The sequence below is a fragment of the Mesoplodon mirus genome (assembly GCF_964341445.2).
Source record: "Mesoplodon mirus genome assembly, chromosome: 15".
Taxonomy (NCBI): Eukaryota; Metazoa; Chordata; class Mammalia; order Artiodactyla; family Ziphiidae; genus Mesoplodon; species Mesoplodon mirus.
The window spans coordinates 65,575,669-65,595,769 of record NC_138991.1 but is presented as its reverse complement, the minus strand read 5'-3'; the positions used below and the strand labels follow the sequence as shown (position 1 = coordinate 65,595,769).

The following is a 20,101-nucleotide window of genomic DNA, read 5'->3' as shown; positions in this document are numbered from 1 at the left end:
ATCCGATGCAGCCAAATTAATAGATAAATAAATACATACATACATACACATACAAAAAAAATAAACAACAACTGCATAAAAAGCAATGGGGGAGTACATAACTTGTGTTAGTTTAACCTTTAGTCTTTACATTTTCCGGTAAGTGACAAAAGAACCAACTTACACTCGAATAGGTCAGGGATGCATGCTGTAATCTCTAGAGGGACCATTTAAAAAGTAGTAGTACAGGGCTTCCCTGGTGGCACTGTAGTTAAGAACCCGCCTGCCAATGCAGGGGACACAGGTTGGAGCCCTGGTCTGGAAAGATCCCACATGCCGCAGAGCAACTAAGCCCGTGCACCACAACTACTGAGCCTGCGCTCTAGAGCCCGCAAGCCACAACTACTGAGCCCGCAAGCCACAACTACTGAAGCCTGCGCACCTAGAGCCTGTGCCCCGCAACAAGAGAAGGCACCGCAATGAGAAGCCCGCGCACCGCAATGAAGAGTAGCCTCTGCTCGCCACAACTAGAGAAAGCCCACGCACAGCAAGGAAGACCCAACGCATCCAAAAATAAAAATAAATTAAAAATTAAAAAAAAATAGTAGTACATAAATATAGAACAAGCTAACAGAGGGGGGCATTTGAATAACAAAAAAAATTTAATTAATTTAATTAATTTAATTAATCCAAAAGAAACGAGAAAGGAGAATGAGGAGGAACAAATAAAACATAAATACTAAAAGATAGCTTTAAGTCCAAATATATTGGTAATTATTATATATTAAATATAAATCAACTAAATATGCCAATTAAGAATAGATCATCTGGGGACTTCCCTGATGGCACAGTGGTTAAGAATCCGCCTGCCAACGCAGGGGACACGGGTTCAACTACTGAGCTCACATGCTGCAACTACTGAAGCCCGCGTGCCTAGAGCCCGTGTTCCGCAACAAGAGAAGCCACAGCAATAAGAAGCCCACGGACCGCAACGAAATGTAGCCCCCACTCACCATAACTAGAGAAAGCCCGTGCACAGCAACTGAGACCCAACGCAGCCAAAAATCAATAAATAAAAATTTTTTAAAAAAGATCATCTGGATTTTTAAAAAACTATCCATATCCACCTTATAAGAGAAATAACTTAAATATAAGAATATAGAAAATTGGGACTTCCCTGGCAGTCCAGTGGTTGGGACTTCACCTTCCAATGCAGGGGGTGCGGGTTCAATCCCTGGTCGGGGGGCTGGAATCCCACATGCTTCACGGCCAAAAAACCAAAAAACAGAAGCAATATTGTAACAAATTCAATAGAGACTTTAAAAATGGTCCACATAAAAAAAATAAAAAAAAAAAAAGAATATAGAAAATTTCAGAATTCCGTGGCAGTCCAGTGGTTAGGGCCCTGCACTCTCACTGCCGAGGGCGTGAGTTCAATCCCTAGTCGGGGAACTAAAATCCCACAAGCCGCACACTGCGGCCAAAAAAAAGAATATAGAACATTTGAAAATAAAAGACTGAAGTCTCTTCACAAGAAAAAAAAATTTTTTGTAACTACATACGGCGACAGATGTTAACTAGACTAACTGTGGTGACCATTTCACACTATATACAAATATCGAATGGTTATGGCGTACCCCTGAAACTAATAGAATGTATGTCAATTATATCTCAATAAATAAATAAAAGATTGGAAAACACATAAATCATGCAAATACTCTTAAAAGAAAGTTGGGGTAGCTATACCAATATCAGACAAAGTAGATTTTTAAGCAAAAAGCAATATTAGATATAAAGACATGTTATAATAATAAAACGGTCAATCCACAGAAACAAGTAAGAACTCAATGTGTATGCATGTAAACTATGGACTCAAAACACATAGAGCAAAACTTGACAGAAAAAACAACAACAGACAAATCCATGTTCATAGTGGGAGACTTCAACCAATAAATTCAGCCTCGACATTCAACACCAGTGGCATATTGAAACACATAAGCCATAGCTTGTTTCTGAATCCTTAATAAAAGGAATCAGATAGAATTTCTCACTTGATCTGATTTTTTTTAAAGCTAGATTTCTTTATCAAAGGTGGGAGGCCAAAAAGGGTAAAACCAATGTAGAGGTAGCTCCTGGCTGTGACATGAACCACAAGGGAAGCAGCCACTTCCTTGATAAAAGTCAGGGGTCTCAGGACGGGGATGTGAACGCTGTACTCAAGGGCACAGGCGGGCGGGTGGATTCCGCACACCTTGCAGGTGTTTTCTAAGAGCTCGAGTCATTTCTTTCAGTACGTATTTATCAAGAGCAGACCTGCAAGACAGTATCTTAAGCCAAGGACAAATAAGACTAAGACACAGTCCTTCTCATAGGGCTCTGAGCTGTTTAAAGCTCAATCTGAAAGCCATTTCAATGTGCTTTTACCATCTCCCCCCAGCACAACTCAGGTCCCCAACAATCTCCAGGACACCAGCCCCCATCTCACATCACCTACCAGCAGTGCCAACGGTTACTCAACCCACCTTTCTTGGTGCACTTTCTTCATTTGGTCTCCAAGACCCCATACTCCGCTGGTTTCCTCCAACCTCACTGCCAGGTCTCCACAACCCTCGGCAGTGGAAAGCCGCCAGAGGCCTTCTTGTCTCTATCTACATTCGCTCACTGGGGTGTCACAACAAGGCTCACAGCTCCAAACACCATCAATACACTGACAATTTGAGAGAGACCAAAGCAGAAGCCACGGTCTCAGAAATGCCAAGTCACCTCTCTGCGCTCTCCTCCCAGCCCTCGCCCCTCGGCCACTCTGCCCCGGCTAGGCTGCCCTTCCTACTTGCTCTTCCCTCGTCCTCCTCCAGGTACACGGTCTGTGCTCTCACCTTCTTCAGGCTTTGCTCAAAAGTCACCCTCCAGAATAAGACCCTCTCTGGCCACTCTTGTGAAAATGGCAACCCTCCCTCTGCCCCAACTTAAACTGCACCATCTGAAATGCTCAGTATTTTACTTGGGTTCTCATCTTGTATCTCTCCCTGTTAAAAGTGTAAGCTCCACAAGTGGAGGGATTTTTGTCTACTTTGTTCACTAGTGAATCTCCAGCTTCTAGAAAAGTATGTGGCACATGGAGGACACTCAATGAACAAATAAATCTGTATTTCTGTCAATTCTCCTTTTAAAGGGGCAGCTGTATTGGGGCCACACAGTCATCTTTTCCTGTCTGCTCAGACACCGCTTTTCTTGGTCATATGTGGACCACTGTCCTTGAGCCCCCCTTTTGTCCTCCAAAACACCGATCATAATAGTCTGCTGAGAACATCCAGTTATTTTACCAGCAAAACAGGTTTATTCAGGAATAGCAGAGAATTGCAATTCAGGACGACCATGCTATAGCAAAAACTACAGGCAAGTCCAGCAAACAAAGGAGAGGAGTGTTACTTTATAGAGAAAAGGAGGAAGCTGAGAGGGGTGCTTTGAACCAAAGCCCCTTGGAGGAAAGCAAGAGTTCAGGGTGGTGATGGATTCCTACTGGCTGAGCTGCAAGGGTTCCAACAGGCTGGGCTTGGCGCTGGGCAAGAACTCTTCCTTCCTCCTGCAGGGGCAGTAAAGTAGATACCTCCCTGCTGGGAATGCAAGGTACCTCTCTTCCTGCGCGGTCTCTAACTGAGGTGGAGTGTAGGGCATCAGAGCTCCCCTTCTGGACTCCAGACTTTAAATGAGGTTTCCTTTATTCAGTTTCACAAATCCATTGCCAGCACAGGGATCAACTGTCCTCAGATGAACGAACAGTCCTCAAGAAGATTCAGTAAGAAATCCAAGAATTACACAAGAATGAGATACAGCATCCACATCTTCCCCAAGACACAAACCCTTCAGCCATGCCTAATTCAAGCAAGCTTAACACACAGAACAAATGTGCTCCTGACAAGTTATATGTATGCATATAATTTTTATCCACTGAATAATCTGAAGGGTACTAAAGGCATCCCAAAGAGAATTCTCATTAAAAAAGAAAGACTCGGACTTCCCTGGTGGCACAGTGGTTAAGAATCCTCCTGCCAATGCAGGGGACACAAGTTCGAGCCCTGGTCCAGGAAGATCCCACCTGCCGTGGGGCAACTAAGCCTGTGGGCCACAACTACTGAGCCTGCACTCTAGAGCCCGCAAGCCACAACTACTGAAGCCCGTGTGTCTAGAGCCCATGCTCCGCAACAAGAGAAGCCACCTCAATGAGAAGCCCACACAGTGCAACAAAGAGTAGCCCCCGCTCGCAGGAACTAGAGAAAGCCCACATGCAGCAACAAAGACCCAACTCAGCCAAAAATAAACAAGTAAAATATAAATAAATTAAAAATAAATAAATAAACTCTTCCCAAACTGACATGAGTTTAAAAAAAAAAAAAGAATCCTTTCACAATGTTACCACCTACAAATTATATATTTTACGGTCATCACATTAGATCCTCCCTAAACAGCAGTGCTCCGCATCTCCTTTTCTTTCACTGACTTCTTCCCAAAGAATTCTCATTTGTATTTAAAATAAGTTTTGCAAACTAGGCCCAGCTCTATAACCATAGGAAAAAGGAGCAGTCTTTCTCCCACATATGCAGGACTTCTTGACACAACCCACCATGTCTCCCTACTGAGGGGTGGGTAGGGGCATGATGCTAATGTGAAAGTTAATACACAGAACCCTCACTTAAAATGGAGATGGGGGAATTCCCTGGCAGTCCAGTGGTTAGGACTCCGTGCTCTCACTGCCAAGTGCCCGGATGCAATCCCTGGTTGGGGAACTAAGATCCCACAGGCTGGGCAGCGTGGCCAAAAAATAAATAAAAATAAAAATAAATAAAATAAAATGGAGTTGGGAGGCCAGGAAAGGGAGCCCTCACACCCTACCATCATAATTGCAGACCCAACAGGAAGAGACATACCTTTGCATCTCCAACATGAAGAAGGAACACCCAGCAGGATCGAGAGAGAATTTCTCTTTGCCTGGCAACAGCTCAGCCAATGAAAAGCCACTGTACTCTGAACTCCCAGTTTCCTCCAATGGGTTCTTTGTTTATAACAGCACCTCCCAACTCCTCCTTCTCCTCTATAAAAGAAGTTCCTCTCCTTTGTTCTCTGGACTTGCCTGTGGCTTGCTATAGACTGCACGTCCCAAATTGCAATTCTTTGCAATAAACCCATTTTCTGGTAAAATAACTGGCTGTTATATTGTTTTAGGTCAACACCAGAAAGATTTTTAAATGCTGATCCATGAACAATTAAAAAAAAAAAAGGATGATTTTGTCTTTTTAGAGTATATATTCAGAAAACAAGAGCAGGAGAAATTTAGTAGAAAGAGCTGAAAACACAACAAAAAGAAAAGAAACAGAAAATAGGAGAAAAGAAACAAAATTTAAAGGATCATTCCAAATGGTCCAACATCTAAATAATACAGGCTCCAAAATGAGAAAAGTAATGAGAAGTATTTTGACAGGCACTTTTTAAGCCAATGCAGCATAAGGGAAGATTTATGTCAGAAAATCAAATATCTAATCAAATGAAAAAATGCAACAACCATAACTTTAAAACACACACACACAAAAATGGCATAAGAAAGAAAATGCTTGGCCCAACTTGGCTCAGCAATGAAAACACCAAATATGGATGTAAACCAAACCCAGAATGTGTTAATAATCAGGCCAGGTGGTGGGGAAAGGAGAGCATCCACAGAGACTGGCTGAGGGCAGATGCCCCAAGGACAGCAGTATGAGTACATCACTCACAAAGGGGGGTGTGATGGACTGAGAGTCTACATCCCCCAGATTCTCATATGGAGGCCCTTACCCCCCCCATGTGGCTGTATTTGGAGATGGGGCTTCTAAGGAAGTCACATGGTTAAATGAAGTCATGAAAGTGGGGCCCTGGTCTGACAGGATCATTACCCTTACCAGAAGAGATGCTGGGAAGCTGTCTCTTCTCTCCACACAGACACACTGAGAAAAGGCCATGTGAGCAAACCAAGAGAAGAATGGAATGAAACCTACCTTGCCAGCACTTTGGGCTGGAACCTCCAGCCTCCAGAACCGTGAGAAATAAATGTCTGTTGTTTAACCCCCAAGTCTATGATATTTTGTCCTGGCAGCCTGAGCTAATACACTAGGGCAAGACACAGTTGGAAGCGGCCATCCTGGAAAGGCCAGGGGGTCATAAGACTGCTAAATTTAGTTATCAGCCTTTTAGCGTTATTTGAATTTTTCCTTCTCTCCATTTTTTTAATAAAAACTAAAATTAATTAAAATACTGGTATAGGGACTTCCCTGGTGGTCCAGTGGTTAAGACTCTGTGCTTCCAATGCAGGGGGCGCGGATTTGATCCCTGGTCAGGGAACTAAGATCCAGCATACCACACTCAATGCGGCCAAAAAAACACAAAACAAAACAAAACTGGTATAGCAGTGTAAACATTAAGAAGACCTAAGATCATACTAAAAGGAAACATTTATATGCATCCTTTTAAAAGAAAAAACATGCTGTTGAAAAACTGCACATAATTCACACCCTCTTGTGATATATCTTTGTATATATTTTAATAACATACTTTTGAATTACAAAGGTTTATGTTTTATAGGAATTTGGAAAATGTAGAAAAACAAAAAGAAGAAAATAGAAAGTCTATGTTCTCCAACTATGCAGAAGAAAAATCCCTATGCAATCAATCCTGCTATTAGACATTCAAGTTACTCTAGCTGCTGGCTATTACAAGCAACATTCTTTACGATTTTTTTTTTTTTTTGCGGTACGCGGGCCTCTCACTGTTGTGGCCTCTCCCGTTGCGGAGCACAGGCTCCAGACGCACAGGCTCAGCGGCCATGGCTCACGGGCCCAGCCGCTCCACGGCACGTGGGATCTTCCCGGAGCAGGGCACGAACCCGTGTCCCCTGCATCGGCAGGCGGACTCTCAACCACTGCGCCACCAGGGAAGCCCTATGATTATTTTTAAATATTTGTTCAAGAGAAGACACTGGCCCTACAGACTAAAAATGAGCCAGTGATCCAGAGAGGGTCAATACCAGATAAAAGCACGTTAAAGATTTGAAGGGCGCAAGGCTGGATGAGCAGAGGGCCAGAGAATGGGAGCCTCCTGCTGCTGGGGGGCTGAGAAGGGTACCCACCCAGCCACACAGGCAGGGCTCACCTCTATCCATCAAAACTGGAGGAGTTTGGTCCAAACAAAAGAGCTGAGTCCAGTTGCTACAAAGAATTTCACCAGTTCCGAGACGGCTTGTGGGCCGAGGCTGTGATCCACCCAGGGGAGGGGTGAGGAGGAGTGAGCCTGAAGCCCTTCACATGCACGCACAAGGCCCTGTGCACGGCATCTTTGAAGACTGCGTTTATTTTCACAAAATCAGATAGCCAGCCTGAGTTCCAGGACGGACTGAAGAGATTTACTGAGTTGTTTCCTCAGAGCAAACACTTTTTGGAATTAATGAGCTCTGAGAGGACACTGAGTGGCTCACAAAAATGTGCATTTGTACTGATGTGACATGGGGGAAAAATAAAGCAACAATTTTCTTACACACACACACGTACTCGGCCTCAAGCTGGATTGAAGAAAGAATTATTAGACTGCCTTCCTTTCCTAACTGAACAACCACTACTTGGCCAAATTCCATTATTTCTAATGATTGCTGGGTAAACTGGTGTAAATGAAGTCAGGATTCTAGAAGAGATTAACAGAGCCAGTGAATATGAATCAAATTCCAGTCTCTGTGACGCTAACTGGTGCACAAACCTGCGAACGGGCTGATCCCCCGGCAGCTGACGCACAGAAGACACATGCGGCCAGTCGCCAGCCCAGCCTCCCCAACCCAGCGGCAGAACCACAGGCGGCATGGGCCTCGCAGACCGCAGTCTCTGTAGGCACTTCCCTTTCATAAACCCACCAACGTGAAGCCCCAGACAAAGGGGCCTCTCTATTCCAAAATTCTTCAGTCTGACAGCTAACTGCACTTTCCCGGACTTTGTTGAAACCTGTCATCAAAGACTACAGAGTTTTGGGGCTTCCCCGGTTGTCCAGTGGTTAAGAATCCGCCTTCCAGTACAGGGGACGTGGGTTCAATCCCTGGTTGGGGAACTAAGATCCCACATGCCGTGGGGCAACTAAGCCCACGCGCCGCAACTAATGAGCCCATGCGCCACAACTAGAGAGAAGCCCACGCGCACCCCCCCGCACTGCAACGAAAGATCCCACGTGCCGCAACTAAGACCTGACGCACCCAAAAATCAATCAATCAATCAATAAAAAAACAAATCAATATTAAAAGAAAAAGGCTACAGAGTTTTATATGACTAAAACAGAGAAAAATTATTTTTTGACTCTCCTGTAACTAGTTTAAAAACTTTTATTAGCCAGCCTCCCCCCACTGATAGGCATGTAAAATGCTCACAGTGTGCTGGTACCACGACAGGGTGTCCCGTGGACACGCTGTGTCACAGGAGCCTGGGGTGCAGTCCAGGGGCAGTGGGAAGTCCCCGCATCATGGAAGAAGGAAGAGCGTAGTCAGACCTGCATCTAGAAAGGTCCCTTTGGGCACTGTGGAGAGAAAAGACTGAGGCAGAGGCTCACCCAGAAGGCTCTGCGGGTCCAGGAGGAGGGTGTGGGGGCCAGAGTGCAGACAGCGAGAGGCAGAGGGTTCAGCATACATTCGGATGGGGAATCAGGTGGGCCACGTTGACCTGGTAGATGGTGGTGCCACTTCTGGAGGTAAGGATGGCCATGAGAGGAGCAGGTTTGGGATGGGGAATTAACATGCCTCACTCTCAGGAAACATGATTATTAAAATTGGAATGTGTCATTCGCTACTTTGAAATCATTTGTAACCCAGATACAAATTTCAACAACATCTAGCAGACCACTAAGTTCAGATGATGATGAAGAACCACAGAAGGATGTGAAACTCCCTGAGCACCTGCTGTGTGCACTGAGCCTGCTGTGCTGCTGTGTGTGGGCATGCCCAGGGGTCAGCTCACGGAACCTCCCTGACAACCTCATTGGGCAGGCCCTTACTTCATCGTCCCCATTTTTACAGAAAAGCTCAGAGAGGTGAAGCAACTTCCCCACCATCACACAACCAGGAGAAGGCTGCCCCAGAAGACACAGCCTGTGGAAATGTCACCAAGTGAGGGGTCCTTAAGTTAAACCACTGAGATTAATGTTCTCCCATTCAGCCAGCAAGGGGAATGGAAAGATTTGTACACTCCTGTCTTTTTGTTTTTTCAGTTGCGCCACGTGGCTTGTGGGATCTTAGTTCCCTGACCAGGGATTGAATTCAGGCCCTAGAAAGTGAGAGCGTCGAGTCCTAACCATTGGACCACCAGGGAATTCCCTGTCAACTGTCTTGAGAGCCCCACAGCTGCACACTAGGGCCTGTCTGAAAACATCTCCAGTGACCAACCTTGGGATCATCTGTTCAGTTAAAGGAATTCATCCAGTTGGACAAGTTATACACCTGGAAGGTGACAAGGGACTGGCAGCAGGGCTATGCTCTCTTCCCTAGCTTCGTACCCCACATTTAAGAGTGACTAAAAGCACAGCAGTAGGAAGAAACAGGGGGAAGGCCACAGGGAGAGTCACACTTTACAAATGAGTCACCTTCCATCACAAATGACCTAAAAATTCAACAGTGAAGAGTATTTGCTAAAAGTCAAATCAAACAGGCTCACTATTAATGGGACCAGTGTCCTGAGACCCCCACAGCCTGGGCCACCGCCACCCTTTGGACTGGAGCTCCTCGGCAGCCAGGTGCCAGAGTCACCGCCCCAACCCCACCCGCTGCACTGGAACGCCAATCAGAAACCCCAGATCAATCTCACTTTTCCACCTTCCACACGAAACTATACACATTTGGGTGCTTCCTCTTTTTACATTTCTTTTAAGCCATTTACTAGAAATACAGTCGATAAGGCAACAAACAAGTCAGGCAGTTCCTCAGTCTGGAGAGGAAGGGTTAGTCACCCACCCTTCAAAGGACCCACAAGTCGCTGAGTTATTCCTACTACAAACACCATCTGTGCTCCACTCTCCGGCCACGGCCACGATGACCAGCCCTGACCAAGAGCGCCTCACTGGCTGGCCCACCAGGAAGACATAAGGAAATATCAGCTGGACCCTGTCCTCGGGGAACTTCTCATCGAGGAAGGTAGTGAAGAGAAATGGAAAGCATTTGCTGCTGTCGGACATTAAAACCAGCAGTGAGGGACTTCCCTGGTGGTCCAGTGGTAAAGAATTGCCTTCCAGGACTTCCCTGGTGGTGCAGTGGTTAAGAATCCACCTGCCAATGCAAGGGACACAGGTTCGAGACCTGCTCCGGAAAGATCCCACATGTCGCAGAGCAACTAAGCCCGTGCACCACAACTACTGAGCCTGCGCTCTAGAGCCCGCGAGCCACAACTACTGAAGCCTGCGTGCCACAACTACTGAAGCCCGCGCACCTAGAGCCCGTGCTCTGCAACAAGAGAAGCCACCACGATGTGAAGCCCACACACTGCAACGAAGAGTAGCCCCCGCTCGCCGCAACTAGAGAAAGCCCTTGTGCAGCAACAAAGACCCAACGCAGCAAAAATATATAAAATGAATAAATAAATCTTAAAAAAAAAAAAAAGAATTGCCTTCTAATGCAGGGGACGCGGGTTTGATCCCTGGTCAGGGAACTAAGATCCCACACACCACGGGGCAACTAAGCCCACGCGCTACAACTACTGAGCTCATGCTCCTCTATGAGAGAGCCCGCGTGCCACAAACTACAGAGCTCATGCGCCCTGGAGTCTGCGCACCACAGCTAGAGAAGAGAAAATCCACACGCCACAACTAGAGAGAAGCCCACGACCCACAATGATAGCCCACACACCACAAAGATCCTGCATGCCTCAACTAAGACCCAACACAGCCAAAAATAAATTAAATAAATAAATATTAAAAAAAAAACAAAACACCAGCAGCGATATAAACAAGGTCCTACTGAAGAGCATAGGGAATTGTATTCAGTATCCTGAGATAAACCATAATGGAGGGACTTCCCTGGTGGTCCAGTGGTTAAGATGCCACGCGCCCAATACAGGGGGCCCAGGTTCAATCCCTGGTAGGGAACTAGATCCCACATGCATGCCACAACTAAGAGTCCGCATGCTGCAACTAAACATGCCGCAACCAAGAGCCCACATGCTGCAACTAAGACCCAGTGCAGCCAAATAAATAAACAAATAAATATTTAAAATGAAAAAAAATAGGACTCCCCTGGTGGCACAGTGGTTAAGAATCCACCTGCCAACTCATGGGACACGGGTTCAAGCCCTGGGAAGAGCCCACATGCCACAGAGCAACTAAGTCCATGAGCCACAACTACTGAGCCTGCACTCTGGAGCCTGCAAGCCACAACTACTGAAGCCCGTGCGCCTAGAGCCTGTGTTCACAACAAGAGAAGCCACCGCAAGGAGAAGCCCACATACCACAACAAAGAGTAGCCCCCACTCATCGCAACTAGAGAAAGCCTGTGCGCAGCGAAGAAGACCCAATGCACCCAAAAATAAATAAATAAATAAATTTTAAAAAAATAAAAATAAAAATTGGGTTGTCTTTAAAAAAACATAATGGAAAAGAATATAAAAAAGAAGGCATATTTTGGGACTTCCCTGGTGGCACAGTAGTTAAGAATCCGCCTGCCAAGGCAGGGGACACAGGTTCGAGCCCTGGTCTGGGAAGATCCCACATGCCATGGAGCAACTAAGCCTGTGTGCCACAACTAGTGAGCCTGTGCTGTAGAGCTCGCGAGCCACAACTACTGAACCCACGCGCCTAGAGCCCGTGCTCCACAACAAAGACAAGCCACTGCAATGAGAAGCCCACGCACCGCAACAAAGAGTAGCCCTCGCTTGCCTCAACTAGAGAAAGCCTGTGCGCAGCAACGAAGACCCAACGCAGCCATAAATAAATAAATAAATATACTTATTTATTAAAAAAAAGAATGCATATATATGTATAACGGAGTCACTTTGCTGTACAGCAGAAATTAAGACAACACTATAAGCCAACTACACTTCAATTAAAAAAAGAGAGAGCGGGGCTTCCCTGGTGGTCCAGTGGTTAAGAATCCGCCTTCCAATGCAGGGGACGTGGGTTCGATTCCTGGTTGGGGAACTAAGATCCTGCATGCCACACAGGGCAACTAAGCCTGCATGCCACAACTAGAGAGAAGCCCGTGCGCCACAACAAAGAGCCCGTGAGCCGCAACGAAACTCCCACGTGCTGCAACTAAGATCTGATGCAGCCAAAAAGAAATAAATCAATTTTTTTTTTTTTAAAGAGAGAGAGAGACAAAAGAAAACCAGCGGCGATCGCTAAGCGCAAGTGGTTGAAGGGCTGAAGATGGCTTGACTCAGGCCTGACCAACCAGGCCCAGCACAGCCCCTGGAGGCCAGGCCAGGCCAAGCTTCTGAGCCTGCTAATGTCTTACAGATCCTGGCCCCTCAGGCCAAAGCATTAAGTAAATAAGCAGCCAAAACACCTACATCATCAGAGGACCCTCTGCCAATTCACACCAAATTTAAATGGTGCGTATGAACCAACCAAAGTTACATTCAAAGTTCCACTGACAAAGGGCAATAAAGACTGGGAAAGTCTTCCACACAGAGAACAGAAGAGCAGCAAGGAATTTTGTGACCCCTCAGCCCTGGGCTCTTTATCCTAGTCATCCCAGGTGACTAGGATAAATGCAGAAAAAAGCCAGGGGCATCCCTGTTTTCTCAGTTTTGACAAAGACCCACGTAAAAGGCTCATTTACCATCTCTCAAGTCAGCGATCTGAAAAACAGCCGTGTGCACACATGTGAAGCAAATGAGGACTGCTGCTCAGGCCTCCCGCCAGGGAGCAGGGAGCCTCAGCGACACCAGTGAGCACAGTGGGAGCAGCCTCCCGGCTGACACACTCCTCCACGCAGAATCAGTGCTGAGAGAAGCACCTGCTGTTGAAGGAAACACATCCCCTGAGCTGAGGTTCCCACCCGGCTCCTCTTCCTGGCAGTGGGCATTCACTAGCTGCCTATTCACTACCCACTCTCCTCCTCCCTTCCCTGTTAACCCCAATCTTCCCCTGAAGGACCACTTCCCCTGCTGGAGAGTGGTGATGCTGTCTGAGTGGGGCACCCCACTTTTCTTCTGGGGTGGCCCTATTTGGTGTAAGCCCAAGAGCAGAGCCTCAGCCCTTGCACAGTGATTATGCTGGAATGGGCAGGACACACTGGCACACAGCACCCCCAGCCACTCAGGGCAAACTGCAGGACGTTCCTTCAGTGGGAAGCATCTGTTTACAAAACAAGGGAGCCAACCTGAGAGCAAAGCTGGCCGCAGGAAGGCAGAGGCAAAGAAGCATTCAGACAAGGGACAGTTTCTTACAAAAACGAACGTGATCTCAGCATACAATCCAGCAATTGTGCTCCTTGATATTTTACCCAAAGGAAATGAAAACTCACGTCCACACAAAAACCTGCATACAGGTGTTTACCGCAGCTTTAGTCATAACTGCCAAAAACTGGAACCATCAGGATGTCCTTCAGCAGGTGAATGGATAAGTAAACTGTGGTCTATCCAGACAATGCAATAGTATTCAGTGTTAAAAAGAAATGAGCTATCAAGCCACGAAAAGACACTGAAAAACCTTAAAAGCATATTACTAAGTGAAAGAAGCCAATATGAGTAGGCTACATACTGTATACTTCCAGCTACATGGCATTCTGGAAAAGGCAAAACTGTGAAGACAGTAAAAAGATCGGTGGTTGCCAGGTGTTGGGGGCTGGAGAGGTTAAACAGGCCGAGCACAGAGGAAACTACCCTGCATGGTACTAGAGTGATAGATACAAGTCACCGAGAGGGAACCCTAATGTAAGCTATGGACTGTGGGTGATTAGTGTAGGCTCATCAGCTGTAACAAATGACCACCCCGGTGGGGGATGGTGATAGTGGGGGAGGCTGTGCGTGTGCGGGGGGGAGGGGTACATGGGAAACCTCTGTACCTTCCTCTTAATTTTGCTGGTAACCTATAACTTCTCCGAAAAAAAGAAATAAGTCTTTGAAAGAAAAATGGCTGGAGTCCGAATCAAACCACATCTGAAGCTGGGCCTGCCTCTGGACTTTTCATTTACCTGAGCCAACCGATCCCCTTTAGTGTTTAAGCTGGGGTGGGCTGGCTTTTCTGTGACTTTCACACTAATGCATCCTAACTGCACACCCTTGCAGAGCAGGTAGAATGCGCTGGACTCCATATCCTGCTAGTGCTGATGAACAATGACCCTGACACGGGGGCTGTCCACCCGCACAACCGCAAAGGCAGCCCCCAGAAGGACGGGGTCCGAGCACAGGCAGGACTCGTGAGCGCCAGACTCCCACGGCCACCAGCAGCTCCACAAGAGGCAAGTTAAAAACGAACGTGTACCAGAGTCCTTACAGCAACATATTCTATTAATTTGATAGTAAAGGTTATTTATTACAAATAGAGCAAACCAAAGAGAGAAAAAGCAAAGTTGCTGCTATGACCGACCCCAGACTGAGAACTGAAAAGTGTGCAGACTGGCTGGTTGGGGGAAGGGTGGCACGCAGGAATTTCTAAAATTAGAAATCAGAATTGAACTCAATTTGTTTTTCCCTGCAGCCCAGGCCTCAAATTTAATCCCATTTTAAAACTGTTCTAATCAAATATGACAACTTTCAGGTTAGGTCTGAAAAGCTGTGTCAGTTACTAGCCTTACCTATCAGGATAATTTTATAGTATATTCTGCCCTAAAAAGATTGCTAAATCAATAAGGTTTAAAGACAGTGAGCAAAAGGCCCACAAAAATTACCTAAACAGTGTATCTTCAATCACATCACTTAAAGGACATTTAAACCTTAAAAATGTTTAATCCTGTGTTTTATCAGCAAGTGACCAATTTCTCTGCCACAGTAAGCCTGAAGAAGTGATCTGCGCTTTTTCTAACTCCACGGGAGAGGCCCAGCACCTGGGGATGTGCTTGCAGACTCTTGATTAAATCAGCAGGGTCACAGGAATTCCAGGCTTTCAAAGTTTCACAGGCAGGAGTATCCAGAACCAGCTACAGGGAAATGAGTGAAACCCGAAGTGCCCACTAAAATCGGCAACAGGCTCCAACTCGAGACCAAATAAACTTCCAGCAACCACAGAAAAGAGAACGAAGAAACAGGTTTCCAAAGTGGTAACAACTTCCAGATAGCACCACTCCACGCCTCCAAAGCCACATATGTGCCCACGTGCAAAGACTGTGATCACAGCTTCAGAATGCTGGGAACTGAATACACAACAGCACAACTCATTTTCTTGGCGGGAGAAAGGTCCAATCCTGGAGCCACAACCACTTTGGAAGTTCCCAAAGTGCTCGGACAACTTGAAGCACATCAGCCTCCTCACCACCACCACCCGACCTCTAGGAAGAACCTTATAAGACAGTTACAAAAAGCAATGATCCAGAATTCTCTATGTACTGATGCACTGAAATGTCCACTCTTCTCTTTATTAAGCCAAAAGATGTCTGCCAGGTAAATCACCTTCTGTGCAAGAGGACACAAATTTTACTGCTAAAGGGTAAGGTTTAGGGACTTCCCTGGTGGCACAGTGGTTGAGCATCTGCCTGCCAATGGAGGGGACAAGGGTTCGATCCCTGGTCCGGGAAGATCCCACATGCTGCAGAGCAACTAAGCCCGTGCACCACAACTACTGAGCCCGCGAGCCACAACTACTGAAGCCCATGCACCTAGAGCCCGTACTCTGAAACAAGAGAACCCACCGCAATGAGAAGTCAGTGCACCGCAACAAAGAGTAGCCCCCCGCTCGCCGCAACTAGAGAAAGCCCGTGCACAGCAACGAAGACCCAGTGCAGCCAAAAATAAATAAACAAGTAAATTTATTAAAAAATAAAAAAATAAAAATAAAGGGTAAGGTTTAAACGTCATATCACTTCTAAGAATTCCAATGTTCCTAATGACTTACAAAGCCATATATTTTAGGCTGTTCTTGATAAAAGTGCCCTCAAAATACAAACATTAAAAACATCTAACGACAAATGTGAAGGCATCATGAGGAAACACTAAAACTGCAATTTGCCCCAGCTCCAGGAGTCCACCCACTTTGGGGCTGAAGGACAAGACCTTTCCCTGCTAGTTCTCCAGGTCTTGGAGGTGAGCACAGAAACGGAGGCCTCGGGTCGGACTCACCTGAACTCTCTGCCTTCGCTGTACCGTCTACTTGAGGAGGCCCTCGGGGCGGCGGTTTCCAGGAGCAGCTTCTGCGTGAGCCTGCCGGGGGGAGCAGGGTCTCTGCCATCATCTTCGTCTACATCTTGGTCACATTTCCATTCCTCATCTTCGTTCAAAGTGGGTAGGTATCCAGGTACTCCCTTCCCTGTCCCCGACCCGGAGCTCTGGTCACTGCAGAGCTTTGGGCTCTCCGAGCCTGTCCTCGTGTACTCCAAATAAATATCGGACTTGAGGAACGAGGGGTAGGTGTTCTCCTCCATGGTAGACTGGATTTCCGTCTGGGCCTGGTCGAACATGGCGGGATCGATCTGCTGCTTCATGATGCAGTCCTTTATGAAGCTCTTGGTGGCTGGCTTGGTCTGCCTGGACACAATGCCATTGTTATCGAGGATGTACTTGCGGTAGATAGCTCTGGCCAGCTTCAGCCTCTTCTCCTCATTCGAGTCACAGGGCTCCAGTTTCCTGAAGCCGCTGCAGGCAAACCAGAAGTCCAGGAGATCGGCACAGTCCTCCTGCTTCAGGAAAGTCCTAAACAGGTTTATCCCGTCTTGATCGTCCAGTAGGGAGTGCAGCGACTCGGCCCACTTCAAGTACGGAGGGGTGGGCGAAGCGCTGCCCTCAGGCTCGTACCCCAGGTCCAGATCTGAGCGCCTCGGAGTGGCTGTTGAAGTCTCACCTTTAATCCCGGCACCTTTCCCAGAGCAGAAGCTGTGGCTGATGGGCCTGGGGTCCGTGGACACCAGTTCACCCTCCTCACCAGGCACTGGGGGTCGGGGGGCATCTTCGGTGAAACTTGCTCCGAGGTCCAAGGGGAAACCCTGCTCTTGGATATTCATTTTGGGACTCTGTGCGTCACTGAACAATGAGCGCTGCACCCTAATACATCAGTACTTACAGCTCCAAAGTGAATCAATCTGTCCTGTTGAAACCATTAAGAGGACAAGGATTAGGAAAGGTGGGTCCATGGAAACATGACCACAGAGGTTTTCTCAAGACAAGACTTGCAATGATGCCCTCCCGCTCGAACTCAAAGCCAGAAACTCAGTTTAAATTTTCAACCTTTTGTCACAAAAAAAGGTTTGTACTATGTTAGAACAATTTCTGGAAACTTTTCCAACTACAGGAATGCCTCTGGCACTAAGAAATGAATGTCCAGAACACAGAGAGCGCCACTACCCTCAAGTGTCATTCTGTGAGAACAAAGAGAGACTAGCAGCCCATCCCAGCTACAGAGCTGCATGGCCAGTCCCTCTCCTCAGGCTCCAGGAAGGCAGAAGGACTGGAGGAAAGAGAGGTGCTTCTGGTCCTCCCAGCTGTATAAACCTCACATGAAAGACGAGGATGTGTATCTGAGTAGAACAGGGTCGCTGTGACACTCAGATATGGCACATCACTCACCAGAAGGCAGGCGGTCTGCTCTCCACTCCACACTCTCCAGGCCCACAGCCCCTGTGCTTCCTGCTGCCCCATTACTTCACACTTACTGTGCCTCACAACATATGCGAACACACAGCAACTTGTTCCTCTAAGTCTCAACACGCCCAAAAGAGCAGTTAACTGTGGGTCGTTTTCAGCATCTTCAAGTGAGTGACCAAAGGACATCACTCACATGCACAGGCACAGGGGCCTTCTCACGCCGCCAATGATGTGGACGGTCTTTTTTTTTTTTTTTTTTTTTTTTGCGGGATTTTAGTTTCCTGACCAGGGATTGAACCCGGGCCCTCAGCAGTGAAAGCACGGAGTCCTAACCACTGGACCGCCAGGGAATTCCCGTGGACAGTCTTAAAAATGCTTCATCAGAAAGCTGCTCTCAACTTTAAAACCTTGCTTAAAAAGAAAGTGTCCTTCTGATAGCAAATGACAATTGAGTACTCTGAGGAGCAGAGAAGGTATAGAACAAACGAAACCCAAACACAGTTAGCTAAGGAAGCATACAGCTCACATGAGTCAACTCCATAAAATGAAAACCAAATTACCCACCCTCTTAGAGGTCAGGGGACTATGGGTTTTGTTTCTGCTGCCAGATGCCTGTCTTGTACGAGGGAGGACTGTCCTGGACCGGGACTCTGCCACGGTCTTTGGTCCTCCCTGTCACTGAGCCCACGAGCTCAGGCTACACCTCCCCACCTGGCCTGTTGGATGTAAGTGGTGTGCCTAGAAGGAGACGGGAGAGAAGCATGACACGTCCAAATGCCTAAAGCACTGAACAAGCCAGAGGGAGCAGAGTGAAATCGTAAAACCTGGTACAAACACAAGGCGTGGATCTCCCCAGCCACCTCTCCACACTCCGGGCCCTGGCCTGCATGTAATCTGCCCTGGTACCTGCATTCTCACACTGCACACACTTCACCTGCCAGCAGCTGCCGACAGCTAGAAGCATCTAGAGATGGAGGATGGGTCACAATTATTGTTCTGAAGCTAATGACTCTGTATGAAAACTACGGGGTAGGCTGCAATCTCAGCCTCAGCAGGAACAGCCTGCTCCTTCGTCAAGGCCCACGGGCTGTGACACCCTGCTGCTCGTGGACCACTTCAACTGCAAAGTCCCTTTTTTTGAGTCCCATCAACACGGAATGAGCACCTTTGATGTCTCCACACCAGCTCATGGATGTCTAGCGTCCTCCTGTCGGGGACACCATCTCAGGAAAGAGGACCCGCACCTGGTGCTCTGAGCCTTACGGATGGAGATACTCTAGTTCACTCGCCTTGAGAAAAAACCAAGTCACTGCGTTCTAACAGGAGGCTAATGACAAGTCACTGTCACTTATCTCTTAAAGTGCTTATGTCTTCCAGGTAAATGATTTGTAGCAGCCTGATTTAAGCATTTTCTGCAGGGCCCACAGCATCTAACACCACGTCTTGCAACTAATGGGCACCAATAAACAACTAATTCATTAACATTAAGGAAAACAACACTTGTCATAGACGCCAAATGTCAGCTCTTCACAGGTGCTGAAATAGCAGCAAATTCAAGATCTAGCCCTTTATTATAAAAATGTGCTGTCTTGGTAGACTAACTTCTCATTTGTGTGAACACGTCCCCCTAATCATTTAAACTATTTTTTCATAGCCCAGAAGAAACATTTCTTAAACTTCACATCTATTTTTGGCTGTCAAATGACAGAAGACCTTTGGTGTCCCTGGAAGCACATGAACATCTCTCCAAATTACTGCTGTTATTGAAACGTGCTCCAATTACCAAAATATCTGGGTTCCCACGGAGAAGTATAGCAAGCATTCAGCGTGCACACACACACATACCACAGATAAAGCAGTTATATTAATTCAGGTTAGAGTCAAACGCCCACAAACACAGAATCTGGCCAACAGCCTGTAACCACCATCAGTAAAGGGATTCCATAAAAGGAATCCACAACTCTGACACCTCACTTAAAATCGCCTTCAGTCACTGCCTAGGCGCACCCTCGGGGTACCATGGCAGCCAGCTCAATGCTATAGGTGTGTGTATATTTATTTATTTTACTCAAATAGACCTTTTGAATTTTTTATTTATGTGGAGTGTGGAAATAATAGAGCGTGATTCTGACATATTCCCAATTGTCCATTAATTAAAGTCTTGAAGGGTTGGGACTACTGTTTTACATGTAATCTGTTCCCCCACCACCTAAATCCTCAATGACTAATGTAACCCAAAAAATCCACTTAGCTTTTCTGAAACTAGAAATCCAAGAAACATAAATACCTGCTGAAAAATCAAACAGAAACATTGTATTTTGCATGCTTTCCCATCCTTGTCCCTGAATAGAAGTTCCTAAAACTGAAACCCAGATACTGCTATCTTGGGAGGTCAGGTTTAGACTGTGTAT

The 20,101-nt window shown here is 46.7% G+C and overlaps 1 protein-coding gene across 3 annotated transcripts in view; it reads right to left on the bottom strand.

The window, feature by feature from the left end:
- The window catches only part of AXIN1 (axin 1), a 58,299-nt gene that overhangs the window by 37,147 nt on the left and 1,051 nt on the right, over window positions 1–20,101 (bottom strand). For all 3 annotated transcript variants that reach the window (XM_082644416.1, XM_082644418.1, XM_082644417.1), the window contains exon 2: window positions 16,233–17,193. In XM_082644416.1, the coding sequence (XP_082500542.1) occupies window positions 16,233–17,110 (878 nt within the window). In that variant the 5' untranslated portion in view covers window positions 17,111–17,193. The remainder of the gene's footprint in view (window positions 1–16,232; window positions 17,194–20,101) is intronic.